The following is a 17,405-nucleotide window of genomic DNA, read 5'->3' on the forward strand; positions in this document are numbered from 1 at the left end:
AGGAGTAGGAGCTTAGTCAATCATTACCATCCATCAGAAGAGATATGCCTGTGAAATTAGCAAATATAAACTGTACCGTGGCAGGAGAGGTACTACCAGCAGAGAAAGAGAAGAATAAATGATAATAATGTACACTGCCGTGAGCAATCTCACTATTGAATTCAGGTGTAAGGAAACAAAACCAGAACAGATGCAGGGAAGGACACCAAATATGATCAGAAATCTAGAAAGAGCTGATTGAAGAACAAACAGTTCAGCTTGTTTAGCCTTACAGAACAAAGGCTGAAAAGAAATCTACAATTTTGGTCTGTGCATACTGCAGGGGACAAATGGGAAAAGAAGGAAAAAAAGAAAAGAGAAAAGATTCAACTTATCCTACAACTGCATATGAAGAAGTGCATAAACATTAGTGTTAGTAATGTACAGGTGTATCTCAGCAGTATGTTAGAAAGGTAAGCATTGGTATGACAGCAGAGTTAAGGTAGAAATCAAAAGGAGTTAATTTTCAGAGCAAAGAGGTTTTCTTTTTCCAGACTCCAGTTTGCTTAGGAAAAAAAATTATGTGTGCACCTGCTTTTATAGTGTACTAAGCCTGGTAAATGGCTAGGTCCTTTTGCTACTGTTTATATACCTAAAATATAAGCACCTGTAAACATTTAAAGATACTAATAGTGGAAAGTTTATAGATATGGCTCCAACCAAATACATTTGTAAAAATAATTTACACAACAATACAATTAAAGGATAATGAAATATGGCAACTCAGATTTTTGGCAAACATTTTATAATTTTTATATAAAAATCTCAGTAAGAAACCAAGCAGAATATCTGACAGAAACATCTGCCTTACAACAAGTTCAAAAAAAAAACCTCATAAAAGAAAAAGAGAAAAAAAGAAAAAAAGTAAAATTCCAACCCCCCAGAATCCTTTTTAATTATAAACCAGAATATCAACAAAACACTTAAAATAATCTCAGATTGTTTGGCAACTCATCACATCATAACAAGAGACACATTTGATCATAAGAAAAGTTTAACTTTATATACAACTTCACTTGAACATTTGCTCTTACCAGAGTTAATATACATTAAAAAAAGATTCTGGCAATAATACCAGGTTCTATTTTTAATACCTGTGTATAAAATGTAACGTAAAATGCTGAAGCTCTATAATTAGGAGAAGTGACATTTGATATCCATGGGTCCCTCTTTGTTGAAAAAGACAAATACTGAAAGAACAGGTGTTTAGTGGCAAAATAAAACTGTTTCATTTCAGGGTAGTGTTGGCTGACTGTGAATAAATCTAACCTAATACTATTTATTTCTTGAGGTTGGTAGTAAATTCACAAGTGAAAATATAATCTAGTAAGATTACATTTTAAATTTTATACTTTGTCACAAATGTGAACAGAAAGGAGCCAAGTCCCTTTCACTATGCTAAACTACTTTCATGCATGCGAGAAAAATACTTTACCAACTGTCTGAGCATATTTTAGAGAACTTCAGGTTTTAGAAAGCCCTGGGGGAGCAGAGGGGAAGTTTCCTACCGACATCTGCATAGAATGTAAAATATATAATTAAAAAAACCTAAGGTATATACTAAAGTTTACAGACCAATGCTTTCCATATAATAAATAAAATGTCCATCATTGATTAGATTCATACACAGAGTAAAATACAACCTATTTTTACAAGTTTATATACAAAGTGTATTAGTAGGCCCAGGGGTGCCTCATAGGTTGGAAGCATCTGCATTAGCATGTCACATTGGGAAACCCCAACTTTCCAAGTCAGTGATAAAATATATAACTACTTTGTTTTTCATTCAGATACAAAGTAAACTTATTTTTCATCTGAAATAAATGTACATAATATTCTGTATAAACAATAGTTCATAAAGCTGTTTAAAATGTAACTTAAAAGTACTGCATTGATTAACTTAGAGCTCTGAAACAAGCACGTGCAAATCCCTTTGCTTTAAAAAAAATAGAAGCACAGATGTTTTTTTTTCTTTTGACTCTTCCATGAACAGTACTAGCTGGTAGAGATTATCGTTTTGCTTTCTTTACTGGTGTCTCCTCTGTTTTCTGCTGGGCTTTTCTCCGTACCACTGTTGGACTGTCTTCCCTTCTACGCTTGGTAGACTGCACCTTTAACCTGAAAAGCATTATTGATAATTATTTTAACAATGGTAGGACCTGTAAAACAAAAAGGGTGGTCAGGCACAATCCTGTTTAGAAGATGAAACTTAACTGTCCATCTCTGATGAATTACCAGGATATATTACTTAAAAACTTACTATTAAAACATTATATACCAGCACAGACCACAAGGAGACCTTGCACACTCCCATCATATCTTAGCAAGGTACTGGATACTAATTCTGTGTGTTGGAGTGCTCCAGATGCAGAATTTGGGGCTAGAGCTCTCCTCCTTCCTCCTCTTCTCTTTTGGAAAGACTTGTGGATTATAACAGAATAGAATGGACATTATCTTGTACCCTGTCTCACAAAGACAGAATAGCAGCAATAGTGGCTTAAGTCCCACATGCACATGAGGGAGTAAAGGGCAGACATCATGTACCCCTATCTCTACTTAAGCATCCATATGTAAGTCCACCACATTAATTGTAAGTGTGGCTTAAACTCTTGGCCATTCATAACCATGTGAAGCAATTAACATGACATGAACAGTGACAGCTGATCAGTGCATGATACACATGTTCTTGAGGTTCAGTTTGAAGACATTACCGCATTTCATGGTGGATGACAACTAAACGTATTTGGCATATAACCCATTTTACAAGTAAACTACAAGATGAATAGCAACTGTATACCATATTTATTATTCCCTTGGGATTTTACACTGTGATCTCAGCTTTAAAAAGTGTACCAGGGAAGGAGGAAAAGGGAAATATTTTCAAAACTTGATATAAGGACTCTCAGAGTTTCTTCTCTTTTATCGGCTGATCTTAGATAGAACTTCGAAGCGTTAGAATCATGTCATCATATGTTACTTTAACCTGAACCACAGCTGCCCCATTCAGGAAAGAATCACAGCTCAAGTTAAAATACTGCAGATTCTCCCAAGAGGTTTCTGAGGACAGAAAGAAAAAATTCTAGTCTTCCAAATGTTAAAGAAAGGAAGAAAAAACGTGAACAGAAGAAAATCCTTTAAAAGCTTTTATGTATCACAACAGAACAGAGCAAAGCTAGACTGCTGTTCAGGTTTTGAAACAGTATAAGGAAAGAATCAAAGCAGTGGCTTCCAAAACAAATAATAGAAGCGGATTCAACTTTAATACTTACTGTGTCAATGGAGGAGATTTATTAATTTTTGTATCACTTGGAGATCTTTTTTTTGCTGCTAGGTTCTGTCGTTTTCTAGGAGAAACTGAACTTGGACTGCTGCTTTTAGAAGTTGCACGTGTGTTTGGCTTGCCGGGCTGCTTTCTGTAATACAAAAGAATGATGAATGTATATATAACAAAATACTTTTACCAAGTCACTTTATTCTTGCATTCCAAGTGCAGAAAATTAAGACTGCACAGTATTTGCAACAAGTAAATCAAAGTTGCCAAAAGAAACAGTGAAAAAAACCATTTACATGCTTCAACACACAAGCTGCAATGCCAAGTTGTGTATTTTCATATCAAATGTAGAATCAAAAGGCTATTTTACTGACAATATTTAACTAAATAAAAATCCTAGTTAGATATCTGCAGTGATGCTGGTACATATGTGTCCGTGTTTAAAAAAATACTCCCAGCAGAAAAACAAAAGCAGCAAAGGCGAACAGGGTGCAGAAGATAATTTGCTTATCTAGTGTAAAAAAAAGAACTCCTATTAGCTTCAGTATCCACCAGTTCAGAAACATGAAAAACTGGTTACTGGTGTTTAACTTCAGTTTAGAAAACAGGTTACTTAAATCAGAAAAGCTGGTAATCTAAAAATGCTGAAGATGAAGAAGCAGAACCTTTCACAGAATTATTCCCAAATGCTACTTATAAAATGCAGACTGTTTGCAGCACCTTAAGATAGAGATGCTTTGTTACAGTCAGAACTAGAAAGACAGCACTGGAAATCTCAGACAAAACACACACACCTGTCTATAAATAAAAAAGTAGATGTTTCCACAAGCAATCAGAATGAAAACACTAGTATCTAAGCTTTTATTACAATTTTAGAGTTAACAGTTATGTGAGACTGAAGAAAGTCCCTCTGCCTTTACCAAAACAAAGCTATTATTTGCAAAGTAGTAGTAGTAAACCTTCACAGTTTGTATTTAAATCAAGACTAACTACTTTCTCATTCAGCTCTGAAATTATGAATTCAAGAGCATACAAACAGTGCTTCAAAATAAGCCCCAAAAGCTAACATATAGTATGATATCCTCAGGAATGAAGTAAATCCAGTGAAATTACAGAAATCTTACCATGAACATAAAAACAAAGCCTGGACTCCAATTCTGTTCTGGAAGGCAGCAACATAAATTAAAACTTCCCAAAGCTGATACCTTTCTCTGTTTCCACAACAAAGTCAAGAGGATGAGCTCTGCTATAATTCAGTTTGTCTAGAAAAAGGCAGACTTATGCTAAGGGAGATGAAGAACAGCTTCCTGAAAACAGAACTCTTGCTACCACACTAGTCTTTCACAGTAAGATTGCTTTCTGAGCTTGCAGATCACCATACTAGAAATGAAATCTTCCAGTGCTGCAGATCCATGTATTTAGCTTGGATAATATTTGGAAAAAGAAACAGACATGGAAAAATTACATTTTCACCCTGTTCCACTCCAAATACCAAATAGCAAACTGCACAGTCAAGTCAGAGGTTCCTTTTTACCTGTCAGAACTAAGTGCCCTGAGACCCAACTTCCAAGACATCACTAGGATGAAGGCTGCCAACAGGATCAATTCTCACCTTCTGACATATAAGCATGTCTTTTGAGACCCTAACAGTTTCCTCACCTCCCCTTTTGCCTCTTCATCCCTAGAAGAGTGGTACTGGAATCAGAACCAAAATTATTTGGAAAGCTCCCATCACTTTAGAAAACCCCCCAAAAAACCAAACCAAAAGAAAAACGAACACAAGCAACAAAAAACCAGAAACAAACTGCACAACTGAGAACAATGGAGAAAAAAACCCTGCTGTTGGTGTCTCTACACAGTTACCTTTGAGCCTCTAATCTTGTGGCTGATCTAGTTGTGGCCCCAGAATGTGATTCATCATCTTCTTCACCATCTTCTTCCTCACCTTCCTCCTGCTCTTTTAGTTCATCTTCAGAAGACGTTAATTTCCGACGTTTTCTTTCTGGCTCCAGTGTTTCTGTCCATGTAAAATTTTACACATGTGCTATAATTTTCCAAAAGCCCTCCAAAAGGATATGGACACTTAGTTTAGAAAAGATATTCTATTCACAAATCCCATTTTAAGTAAGTAATTTTCCATTTCCTTTATGCCTCAACATTTTTAATTCACACTTGTTTGACTTAATCTTGCTAACACATTCACCATAGTTTACTTATGCAGCTCATAGCCAGAATTCATAGAAAATTCATGAGGCTTTATAGAAGCATCTGGGATGTAGCAATTCTGACATGAGATTACAGCAATTTACACATATTTACATAATATTTACACTAGCTGTAACTCAATGATTTTCCCTCAAGAAAGGAAAATTGAATACAGCTTATCTCATTGCTATTAGTAAAGAGAAAGGCACAATAATATCTTCTCATTCTGTTAGAAGTAGCACAGTTTCATGTTTTTACCAGTTTCCTCTGATTGAACCAGAGAACGCCTGGGCTTTCTTCCCCTTTTACGCACAATCATTTCTGCTTTCTCAGCTTCATCTTCCTGAAAAAATAAAATAGAAGCAAGTAAGGCAAGAACAATTTAATTTAAATAGAAGACAGACATTTTTCATTACATACTGCATATAAACTTACAAATTAAAATGGTTGCACTTACATTTGTTGTTTCTTTCTTATTAGATATGTCTGTACCTAAAAAGAAAGGAAAGAACAAAACTTAGTCCCAAACTTCAAATTTTTTGCCAATCAGTTTAAAAAGGAGTTCTTTCAAACTCTGTCAACTTCGCATATACATCACAGAAGCTCAGAAAACATTTAAAGTCTCTAATTTAGAATATGGCTTTGCTGTATTTTGTTATATACAGAGACTGGGATAATGATATATTTTTTTTTTGTAAGTAGTAAGGCTTTATATGACTGAGCATATACTGTTTTGTTTTAATGGAAAAGCAAAAGTTACTTATCCCTTTTAACTACTGTCAACCAATTACAGAATGACAGAAGAATTTAGCTTGGAAGGGACTGCTGGAGGTCATCTAGTCCAACCTCCTGTTCAAAGCATGGCTAAATTAATTGATTTGATCATACTGCTCAAGATCGTGTTCAGGTCAATTCTGAAAGTCTTCAAGAACATGTCAGTGTTACGGGAGGATGCTGCCTTCAGAAACTGGGTGTCTCTTAACTGCATGAGTTGTACTGACTGAAAAGAAACTCTCTGCTTCCCACTCTATACACAAGTTGTCCTGGGTTCAGCTGGAGTAGTTAATTTTCACAAGAAGCTAGGAGGGGGCACAGCCAGGACAGCTGACCTGAACTAGCCAAGGGGCTATTTGATACCATATGACATGCTCAGGATTAACTGGGGGAGCTGGCTGGGGGAAGGAGGGATCATGGCTTGGGAATGGTCTGAGCATCAGGTTCAAGGTGGTGAGCAATTGCATTGTGCATCACTTGCTTTATACATTCTTTTATTATTACTTCTTCTCTCCTTGTGTTGTCCTGTTAAACTGTCCTTATCGCAACCCATGAGATTTTACCTTTTTCTTCTGATTCTCCTCCTTACTGCATTGGGGGGGGGGGGGGGGGGGGGGGCGGCGCAGGGCAGGAGTGAGCAATCAGCCACTTGGTACTTAGCTGCCAGCTGGGCTTAAACCACAACACAAGTCTGCCCCTATCTCAAACCCTTGCGCAGAACAACAAATTACCAGAATAAGTGAACTGCAGAGAGGGATTCCACTTTGTTTTCTTTTCACTGCCAGAGGTTTTTCAACCCTTTTTCCTCACATGAATGCTAGCATATGATGAAAAGTTTAACAGGATATTTCATCCACCTTATACACTCTTCCTAATATCACTGTGACATCAACAGACTTTTACCTAGAAAATGAAATGTTACTTAACATACTAAATTAAGCTTTAAGTACGGGGTCAGGTGTCTGTCCCTTTTTGACTAAAAAGCAAACCAGAATGCACTTTTATACCTTTCTTGCATTCTTGTCTGTTCTCTTTACACTTGATAGAAACCAAGTACCACACGACCAGCTAACCCTTCAGAGACAATTCTGAAGCATATGGATTAAAGCTGACATTTCAACAAATGAAATATTGATGAAAAAATGAAATTTCAACAAAGGAAATAGCCCATATGTGCACTGCAGCCAGATTAATATCTCTGTAGAAACCTAAGCTTCTGGAAACTCCAGAAGATTTGTTTTGAAGACTTGTTTTCTCGGATTTGTTGCATGAATGTTTCTATTTGTTTACAAACCATTTTTTAACCTGCCTTTCAGGTTCATCTGCTTCCTGAATGGATTTTAAAGTCTATTTTATGAATGGTCATAATTAAAAAGACACATTTAAACAACCAGTGCAGTTCCAAGCAGACTCCATACATCCAAAAAATTAACTACACCCTCTAAAATTCACCGAAGTTTGACCTGCTACAAATCACAGCTGTTTGAATAGGAAAGAGAAAGTATCTCACTTTATTTGACTTTAGTTTGAAGCACTAAAAGTACATTTCTGAGTAAAGTTAAGCAATCATCACCTAAAGATATTACAACAGTTGTGAGGGGAAAGAAATATCCCCCTCAAGCTACCACTAAGCTCTTTAGACACATATCCACAGATAATCCAATTAAATGAACAAAATTTCATTTTTTTTCCCATGTGTATTTTAAAACAGTTAATGTAGTAAATGTGATTGATAGTCACTGTATGAAAAAAAAAATAAGCAGAACTGGAAAAGAGTCACTAAGAACCAGTTTGATGGTGTACCTACCTGCCTCTGAAGCTCTGCCATGTGCCTATCCCCACAACCGAACTATTTGGTATATTCTGCAATGCATTGTTCAGCACTTAGCAGTGCTGCTGCATCTTTGGAATAAGTTATCAAGTTGCTCTTTTTTTGAGTAAAAAACTCCCTAGGAATTAAGGACAAGTCTTCACTGTTCTGTTTACTCAGATGTTTTCACACGTTGATAATACTGACTGCCAGGGATGATGTTTAGGAAGAACCTGTGTGATTTTCTTGAAAACCCTCTTTTATTTATTCCATCTTTTGTTTTATTTGTTAAAGCAGACATAGTTTGCTTACCTGTTTGAGGTGTTTTTCCTCTATTTGGAAAGACAGGAAACTGCAGCTGAAAAAAAAAAAAGTGTTTTTTTACTTTAAAGAAATTAGAAAAATCCAGGATTGTATTACATAAACACAGAAACTTGCTCCCATTCACAGTAGAACATATCTGCAAATGTAGAAAACATGAACATTCTAATGAGCATACAGAAAGTTTGTAACCAAGATTCTTAACAGTAGCATGCATTTTTTCCATTTATATTTGAAATGAGTCAAGTCAGCCCATAAACAAAATAAATTATAGCACTTTCAGTAACTTAATTGAAAGTAATTGCAATAAGAGACACAAAGTTAAAAGCAGTTTCAGTCGAATACGTTTCTGAAAACTTAGTTATTAAAAAAGTTTAGTGTAGTCACTTTATGTAATCACACATACAGATTTGCAGAATTATAAGCCACCAGAATTTTGTATTTACTCAGAATATAGAAAGAACTATGTATAATTACATAACCTCCTATGATGATTGTCCAAAAAATCCAGTTGCTTTCATTACTGAATGACTACACTAGGATGCCTATGCATCCTTTGAAGTAGCAACATGTTCTCAAAGCAGCCTAGGGGAAACTGTCATGCAAAGATAATATCTCACCTTACAGACCATTATCTCAGATGGAGGGCAGATATTGGCTTCTTCTGAAGCCTGCTTGTAAATTGGCTGACACACCAATCAGTCATCACTGAGAGGTACAAGACCTTTAAAATAGTTGAACTAGAACAAGATGATTCTGTTCCAGTACTGAAGGTGCCAAGGTATATCTAATTTCTGAAGGGGATTTTAAAATCAGTTTTAATTCTTATTTGACAAAAAAACCTCCCAAAAAACCCTGCAACAAAAAAACCCTGAAAAACAAACCAAAAAAGCCAAACACCAAAACCCACACCAGTTCAAATTACTTTTCATTAAATTAATACGGGGAAAAAAAAATTAATTAAGAAAGATTAGGAATTCTGAAACAAAACTCCACCAGACCTATAGAAGGGACAGGACTCAAAGGGCTGCCTGAAACGCTGTGGGAACAGAACAAGCAGGGATGAGAACTCCTGCCACCCTCAGCCTAGGTAAATTCCCAAGACTTCCAACACTGATGCCAGCTAGCGTCTCACCAGGCAAGCAGGCAAAAACCATGAGTTTCAATACAACTTTGTTTTTAAAATCACCTCTTTTCTATGTGGTTACATTGATTCTGACATACAGGAATTCCCAGAAAAGGAGCCTTCTACCAAAATAAATCCAACTAGTTGTACTCCGCAAATACGCCCGATCCATTACTACCCGGTGCTGTAACCCAACTGCATTGCAGAAACGCTCCCAACAGAATGCTTTCTTAGCGGTGAACGCACTTCACGGGGGTTAAGGAATTAAGATACTGCTGAGCTTTAAAAGACAGAGGTATGTTTCATGAGCTCTTAAGTTGCTAACCTGCATGTCTCTACCTTTTGAATGAAATGTATTTTCTATTTACAATATATAGAACTGCATTACACAATAATTTATTTTACAGATATTAAGAGTTACTATGAGTTATTATTAGGATAGGTTCAGTAGAGAAAAAAAATCTCAAGTTTTCAAAACAAAGTCACCACTGATCTTCAGGACAAAATTACTCTCAGCACAAATTAAAAGACACGTGTGCACACAATCAGAATTTCATCTTGTGTACAAGTATATTGCTAGCCAGTGTAACACAGATTTGTATTAAGTATGTTGCATTAAGTTTGATCCTGTTAGGTTATTTGCAGTGTTCTGACTTAATAGTATATTTTACTTACAAAGTTCAATTATATTAGGAGATACTATTAATAATTTTTGTTTGCTTAGACTGAACTCAATTATCAAGTTTTCCGTAAGATGTTTCTGAAATACTGTTAACTGTTAAACAGATAAATGGCTTTTGAATTACTGTGTTTAAATGCACCCAAACAAAATAAAGGCACTTACATTCCCAGTGCTCATATCAGCTTTTGACTCCCCACCTGAGGGAAGAAATATGAATTCAGAACTTGAATGTCAATATTTTCCTTGGTTTTCCCCACAGGTATTATGAGCTACTTACCACCAGGCTGTACAGCTTCAAGAGGGTATTTACGAGGCCTTCCCCTTTTCCGTTTCACTATTACAGGCTGATTTTCCTATTAAAAGTAAAGGACAAAAATATTTTAGTTACATTTAGCATTTGAGCAATATGATACAAAGATTGCTGCTAACTTCATAATGTGATAGTGGCAGAAGTAGTGCTCATCAGTTTAAAAATACAGATGAGGCAGATTTCATAGGAAGAGACACTGCCTGTTATGAAATCCATTAATATAGATGAAAAGAAACAGGACAACTCCCAATTATACAAAATTCTCAGTGGCTGGCCTCAGGCACAAAGGAAGCCTGAGAACATAGTGCCTTCTGCCCCCTTCCCCTCAACAACTTGGTCTCACAAATGCTGCTGGCTTACCCTATATATCCTACCACATCTTTCCAGTCTTACAAGAACTCCAAACTTTGGATCTTGTAAGCCCCTTTTCCCAATGCCATATAGCACAGGCTACATCTTGTAACAGTTGAGCAAGTGCTATTAAACAGTCAATATCCTAGTTATCCCAATATACAGATTGGTGACATTCTCTGTATAAACAGGGCCTTTAGTAAAAAAGGCCCTTACTTTGAAGTTTAAGCTTTGAAAGAGAACTTTAAGTAATGAATATGTTCAGATCACAAAGATCCCCAAACTCAGATCACAAAATCCCCAATAATAAACCTTCTTTCCTTGTAAATAGGAGAAAGTCAAGTGTTTCAATTCAGCATTTACTGAAATCTAGTGATGTCTCCCTCCACAATGGATCTTAGTGACTCAAGCCTTGAGTGAACAAAAATAAGTTTATTCTTTAAATTTCTTCCACTTCCAAATTAGAGGCAAAAGCAGCAAATGATGAAACCCAATGTCTTTATGAGAACTGCATCCATTTCGAGGGGTCAGCAACAATTTTAATCTCTAGGGTTCAGACATTTGTTTACAACCACCACTGCAGAATAAGAAGTATATGCCTAAGAGATAACAAAGAATTTTAAAATTGTTTGGTGATATTTTTATAAGCTAGCGACTAAACTTTCTACACTTCAGTTACAAGGTTTTCAGAAAATATGATTTCTATACAACTCTATAGAATTGCTTTCTATACAATATATAAGTACTATTAAATGTAGGGAGGGAGTTACTTCTACTTCAATAATCAGCCACTGATGTCTTATGGTCTGTGAGCTTATACTTTGTGACACAGAACTACATGAGTCTTTGGTACTTTACAGTACCAAACATAACTTTTCACAGCTATTTCTGTGTTGGTGAAGTCAAAGTTGTAACACTGCTGTCAACAAAATACAAAGTACTTATTTTCAGTGCGAACCTGCATTATCTCAGTTAATCAGTTAATATAAGACCACTCACCTCTGGAGAATTTTCACTTGATTCTAGACCGTGCTTTTCCTTTTCAGACATTTCCTGTTCAATGGTAAATTCATCTTCACACATACAAGAGAAAAAAAAAAAAAAAAGAAACTGTACACCTTTGTTTTATTAGGCAAAGAAAAAGGTAAAAAGCCAGCACTAAAAGCATTAATTCATTCTGTAGCCCAAAATTCCCCAAAACACCCATCAGAAACTAACACTATTTGCCTTGCAGCAAGAATATATCGGTCTGCCAAAATGCTTCCCTGACACTAGATGAGTTAGACAGGTCTTCTAATTTAAGGTAAAAACAAAAGCTGAAGAATATGACCCACTGTAAAATGTTAAGATAAATACAAGCCACTATTCAGTTTTCTCCCACATTCCATGAAACAGGAAGCTGAGGATACAAGCTCACTGCAGAACATTTTCAGACTTGTCAACATGCTCCCTGGAGAGATGAAACTATTAATAGGTCAAACTCACATTAGGGAAGATACACTGTTCACAAAAAGACAGACTGAAGTTACATCAAAGCCAATATTAACACTGTGGACGCACCGTCTTTTATTACTTATTTTAGTGCAATTAGTAGGTCAACTACAATAGTGCAACTTGCATACTCTTTCCTGGTTAGTTTCTCTACAGAAACAAACAAGACTGATTTTGAGGTGAATATGTCAGTTTTTTTCATGAAAGGACACCTTTTATTTGTAGTCAGAGTTAGGAGTTCTTGTCACGTACCCTGATCATGCTATTCCCCTATCCACCTATTTATCTGCAATTAGCTTTCCTACCCGAGGTACATACTGAAGCAATAATGGAGTGGATGGGTGATAGCACAGCAGAAACATCAAATCTGATCCTGCTGCTAGAAGAACTAGGAGTAATGCAGTATTTGATAGTAGTAATAGAACACAGAGCAACTAGAAAATATATGCAAGTATTTGCTGGGATCAAAGTTGCTGGGATCAAGTTTGTAACTTCTTTCAAAATCATTCAAATGATAAGAAATTAGCATTCAGTATAGGTTCAGAAAATTGCCCAGAATAGGTAGTTTCATTACCTTTTTCTTCCACAGTACTTTTAGGAGGTGTATGCTTTACATCAATTTCTTTGTACGCTTCTGCTGTATCGCCTGAAATAACTTCCTACATTATTTTGAAACAACGAAGAAAAGAGCATCTTATTACAAACTAAAGATCACTGTCAGTTACTTATACTAAAAAAAAATCCACACCCCAGTACATGAGTAGTTATTTTATCCATCAAGATTTTGTAACATTTCTTAAAAACTGATGCTGAGAAGCTTCATCAAAATCAATGGGTGAGATAGTCCCAAATATTCTGCATGTACTCTTAAAAGGAACATCTATCTCATCCTAAATTCCTGGTTTTGACTTAGAAGGGATCAGTGCAAACCCAGAACTTGGCTAAAGTCCAATATCTTCTTGCAGATCTCAGATCAGTATGACCATGAAGATGCTGAACTGATTGGACAGCTGGGATCCAGCAATGCTCCATGCTAGCACAAGCTCCTAACTATTGTGCAAATTGGTTCACCACACCTCAGATTCATGTGCTGTGTGCAACACAGACCACTGCCTTTTTTTTTTTCTTATTTGTCTCCCACTTGAAAGTGAGTATCATTCTATAGTCAGTTATTTTATATTCAAGACAATGCAAAAGTAGTTTACAGTTAATAATGAAAATACCTCCAAAAATAAACTGCTATAGAAATAAAAATTTAGACTTCAATCTTATTTACATTGCAATTGCAGAACATTAAAAAAACATTACTGAAAATACCTTGATGTTGTCAGGTTTTGTTTTGGAACACTGACTTTGTTCATCATCTTTTCTCACATTCTGAGCAATCAGCTGGTTACCTGCAAAAACAAACAACAGTTCAGGTGTTAAAAAAGTGCCTTCTGCATTTGTCAGACTCTGATGCCGTTTTTATGTCAGCTCATCATTAGCTTGATTCAAAAGATTCTGAAAAGCAGCATCTCATTTACAAAAATATGAACAGAAAATTATGCTAGCCCCTCTTCGAAAAAGGGAAGACAAAACAATTACAGAAAAAGAATTCCACGTTTCTTGTATGTTATGGGTGGGGGTTAGTGTGGCAGGTGCATCCGCCCAGTGAAAACAGAGCTTCCTGGCTGTTGAAACGTGGCAGCTTTTGGCTGTCTTTGTTTTCAGGGTCTCGCGGTAGCTGAGACCTTTGACCAATGGGAGCCGCTATTGACTACAGGTCAGATTCGGCCTGGGTATAAATGGAGTCCCCTGGGGGAGCCATTTTGAGCTCGTCCCCTGGAGCTGCACGCTGCGGTCAGAGGACTCTCCCCTTGGGTCAGGACGCTGCCCAAGGAAACTCCTCGAGGTACTTTGGGTCGGGACGCTGCCCTGAGCAGGTCCTCGAGGTTGAGAGCCCTCACTTTCTAGGTGAGTGATAGAGCGTTTTGGGTTGTCGTTAAACCCTAGGTAGTGAAGTTTTGTTTACGTTTGGGGTTCCCGTTAAACCCCTAGGCTGTGAAGCTTTATTTTTCGTTTTGGGTTCTCGTTAAACCCACGAAGTGAAGTTTTCGTTTGGGGTTGTCGTTAAACCCCCGGGGAGTGGGGCTTTGTAAAGTATTTCGGGTTACTGTCAAACCCCAGAAAGTTATTCTGTTCTCCTCTTGTGGACATCCGGATCTGTAATCTACGGAGAGCTGACTGGTGGTTTTATGGAAAAAATAAATCTATTTATTTTTTTAAATTGGTGGTGGGTTGCTTATTTGGAAGCCTCCGTAACAGTTAGTTTTTTTGTTTGTTTTTAAAGATAAACTCAACATTGAAAGTTGACAGGTACCACATCAAGAAATAAAACATCACCTTAACATCAACTCACCTAGAGACAGAGAAAGCAGTTAATGCTATGTGGGACACCATAATGAATACAGCATGGTTTCTAACTACTCACTTCATCAAATCAAAATTCTTAGAACAAGAATAAAAACTGTTATAAAAATGACAGTATTTATTATCCTATTTTTAAAAAAAATTGTTCTGATGCTGAAAAGACAAAACCAGTTGAGGACAGAGCTGGAATAGGTATTAATTACATAGTCAGGTCTCATCATTATTACGTCCACAAAATGTCTAATTTATTCTAAGTTAACTTTATCTAACTTTAACTTAGAAATGTTTATGCCATTCAGTGGACTGACTTCCTTCTCACTTCTTGCTTCTAGACAGATAGAAGGTTACACTAAAACTTAGTTCTTTCCAATCTAACAGAAGAAAGTATGCAGCCTCAAAGTCTATTGAATGGCTAGATTTTCCTCTGATGATCAGCTTTCCTCAGCTTTATATTCCTTCCCTGTGTTTTATTTAAAAAGGATAAAATTAGTAATTATTTTAAAGGCTAAAGACATAAAGTTTGTTCACTTACAATCAAAAAAGCTACTATAATACTCTTCTGTGCAGTATTAAATTTGTTACCATATTTTTATCAAATATATTAAGTGTAATATTAAAAGGTGTTTTGGGAAGAACAATTGCTTTGGAGTTTGGAATTTCCCACATTCTATTCTTTCCTCCAAAATACCATTTTATGGCCTAATCACAGTAGAACTTTGTTTTGCAGCAGAAAAGCTTCACACAAATTTGTGTAGTTGTGCATCACTTACAGTTTTCTTTATCCATTGCTCCTGAAGATTTACATTGTATTCCTCTAGATCTATGCTCTTCAGTTATCTGGGTATCCAAGTTTTCCACCTACACATAAAACACAAATAAAGATACTCCTTACCTTCTTTTTTCCTTAAAGTTTATAAACACAGAAGGGAGAAAGTTTTTCCTACTTGCTACTTTCAAGTACAACATGCATTAGAATGGAAAGTATTAGTATTACAAAAGCAATTTATTCCTAAAGCTCAAGTAATGTTACTACTATAGGATAGCACCATGAAAGAACTTCTTCTAATTAATATTTTTAATGAAAAAAGTCTCAGTTTTAATTAAACACCCTACTAAGTGCTTTAAAAGCAGTTTATCATGGCAATTCACACAAAATATTTTTGGATTTAAAAGGACACTCTCCTACATGCAGAAGCAGAAGTAGTATCTCACTAGCACCAGAACTGTAGCCAAACAGCAATATAATATAGTAATAAGTAAATTTACTACTCAAGTTTAAGAAATGACAAAGACATTATTTTAGCTTGTCATCTGTGTTAAATGTCTTGTTTCTGCTCCGTAAGAAACACTTCACATTTGCAACTTTCCCAGTCATCCCTTTTATACTTATAAACTCCAAGTTTTTGTGAAATCACAGTATACTCCATTAAAATAACAGGTTTCTAGTCCTGATCAAAATAATCCCTGTTTTTGTCCTCTATTCTCAAGGACAATCAAGCTTCTCTTTTCTGCCAGTTAACAAGTCTTGAAATAGCCAATAGACTGTGGAACAACAACACAATAAGATTTATTGGCTGGCAAACTTGAAAGAATAATTAAACATCAGCCTACACAGCTGCACAGTCTCAATATACATATGCTCTGCATATACAAAAATAGTATTTTCCTTTAGAGAATATTTAATGTAAATAGAAGTAAATGCAAGTAAAAAAAAAAGCAGCAAAGACTTAGAGAGTAAATTTAAAAACCAAGAACTTACACGAAAAGTTTCTCTTTCTAAAGCAATACTCCTCTGCAGCAAATCTATTAAAAATAATTACAAAAATAATCAGAAAAGTTAAGCAAGAGCGAAGTATCATAGTATCCTCTACTTCACCTCTCTGAAAGGATTCCAGAGTACCTGAAACTATATAAAACTTTCTTTCAATGTTGGAAACGAGGCATCTGATCTTCTCTTTAACAATACTCAAACAAAAAACCAAAAATAAAGAATATGGATTTCTAAAGCATAGGATAACTGAGAATAATTTTATGGCAATCATGGGGCTGTCATCTTTGAAATATATGGTAACTTTGACATTTCAAATATAGTTCTAACATTTGAATGAATCAGATTTTTATCCATCACAACCCTAGATGCTGGATCATGGGATGAAGAAAAATGTGATAAAAACTATGCTGTAACATTATGCTTCCAGAGAACTAAAGTCTGCGTGATTGTACTAGTGAGACCTGTAGCTGCTACAGTGCACATCAGGAAATTGTCCAATTACTAAACTATATTGTACTCTAACTCTGATAAAGAGATCCTTAGCCTGCCATATCGCAAAAACGTGGAAAATAATTATGAATTATGGGGGCTCATGAGTGCTCTGCACTTTTGAAAAAATTCCATAACTTTTAAAGCCATTTCAAATAGATACACAGAGTCATAAAGAAGTTGCTCCATCAAGGTTCTACAAAACCTAAAATCCTGATTCATAAAGGCACTGAATTAAAAAAGCTGCTAAAACCTTGAACAGTATTCCTTTAAGCTACAGTAAGAACATAAAACCTATGATCCAATAAACCCACTCTATTCTACATAGAATTTTATATAATTTGTAGCTCATT

At 35.8% G+C, this 17,405-nt stretch overlaps 1 protein-coding gene across 5 annotated transcripts in view; it reads right to left on the reverse strand.

The window, feature by feature from the left end:
• Nucleotides 1–767: 767 nt before the first annotated feature.
• BOD1L1 (biorientation of chromosomes in cell division 1 like 1) overlaps nucleotides 768–17,405 on the reverse strand; it is a 38,227-nt gene continuing 21,589 nt past the window's right edge. The window contains exons 13-25 of one of the 5 annotated variants that reach the window (XM_074822144.1): nucleotides 16,552–16,595; nucleotides 15,563–15,650; nucleotides 13,698–13,777; nucleotides 12,955–13,039; nucleotides 11,889–11,962; nucleotides 10,506–10,581; nucleotides 10,391–10,425; nucleotides 8,412–8,457; nucleotides 5,973–6,007; nucleotides 5,774–5,858; nucleotides 5,174–5,327; nucleotides 3,309–3,452; nucleotides 768–2,157 (exon numbers count right to left, since the gene is read on the reverse strand). In XM_074822144.1, coding sequence (XP_074678245.1) covers nucleotides 2,049–2,157; nucleotides 3,309–3,452; nucleotides 5,174–5,327; nucleotides 5,774–5,858; nucleotides 5,973–6,007; nucleotides 8,412–8,457; nucleotides 10,391–10,425; nucleotides 10,506–10,581; nucleotides 11,889–11,962; nucleotides 12,955–13,039; nucleotides 13,698–13,777; nucleotides 15,563–15,650; nucleotides 16,552–16,595 — 1,055 coding nt within the window. In that variant the 3' untranslated portion in view covers nucleotides 768–2,048. Of the gene's footprint in view, nucleotides 2,158–3,308; nucleotides 3,453–5,173; nucleotides 5,374–5,773; nucleotides 5,859–5,972; nucleotides 6,008–8,411; nucleotides 8,458–10,390; nucleotides 10,426–10,505; nucleotides 10,582–11,888; nucleotides 11,963–12,954; nucleotides 13,040–13,697; nucleotides 13,778–15,562; nucleotides 15,651–16,551; nucleotides 16,596–17,405 lie in introns of those variants that run through there. The other 4 variants (XR_012623030.1, XM_074822145.1, XR_012623031.1 and 1 more) reach the window with 4 other exon arrangements.

Source organism: Strix aluco, chromosome 4, assembly GCF_031877795.1.
Source record: "Strix aluco isolate bStrAlu1 chromosome 4, bStrAlu1.hap1, whole genome shotgun sequence".
Lineage (NCBI taxonomy): Eukaryota > Metazoa > Chordata > Aves > Strigiformes > Strigidae > Strix > Strix aluco.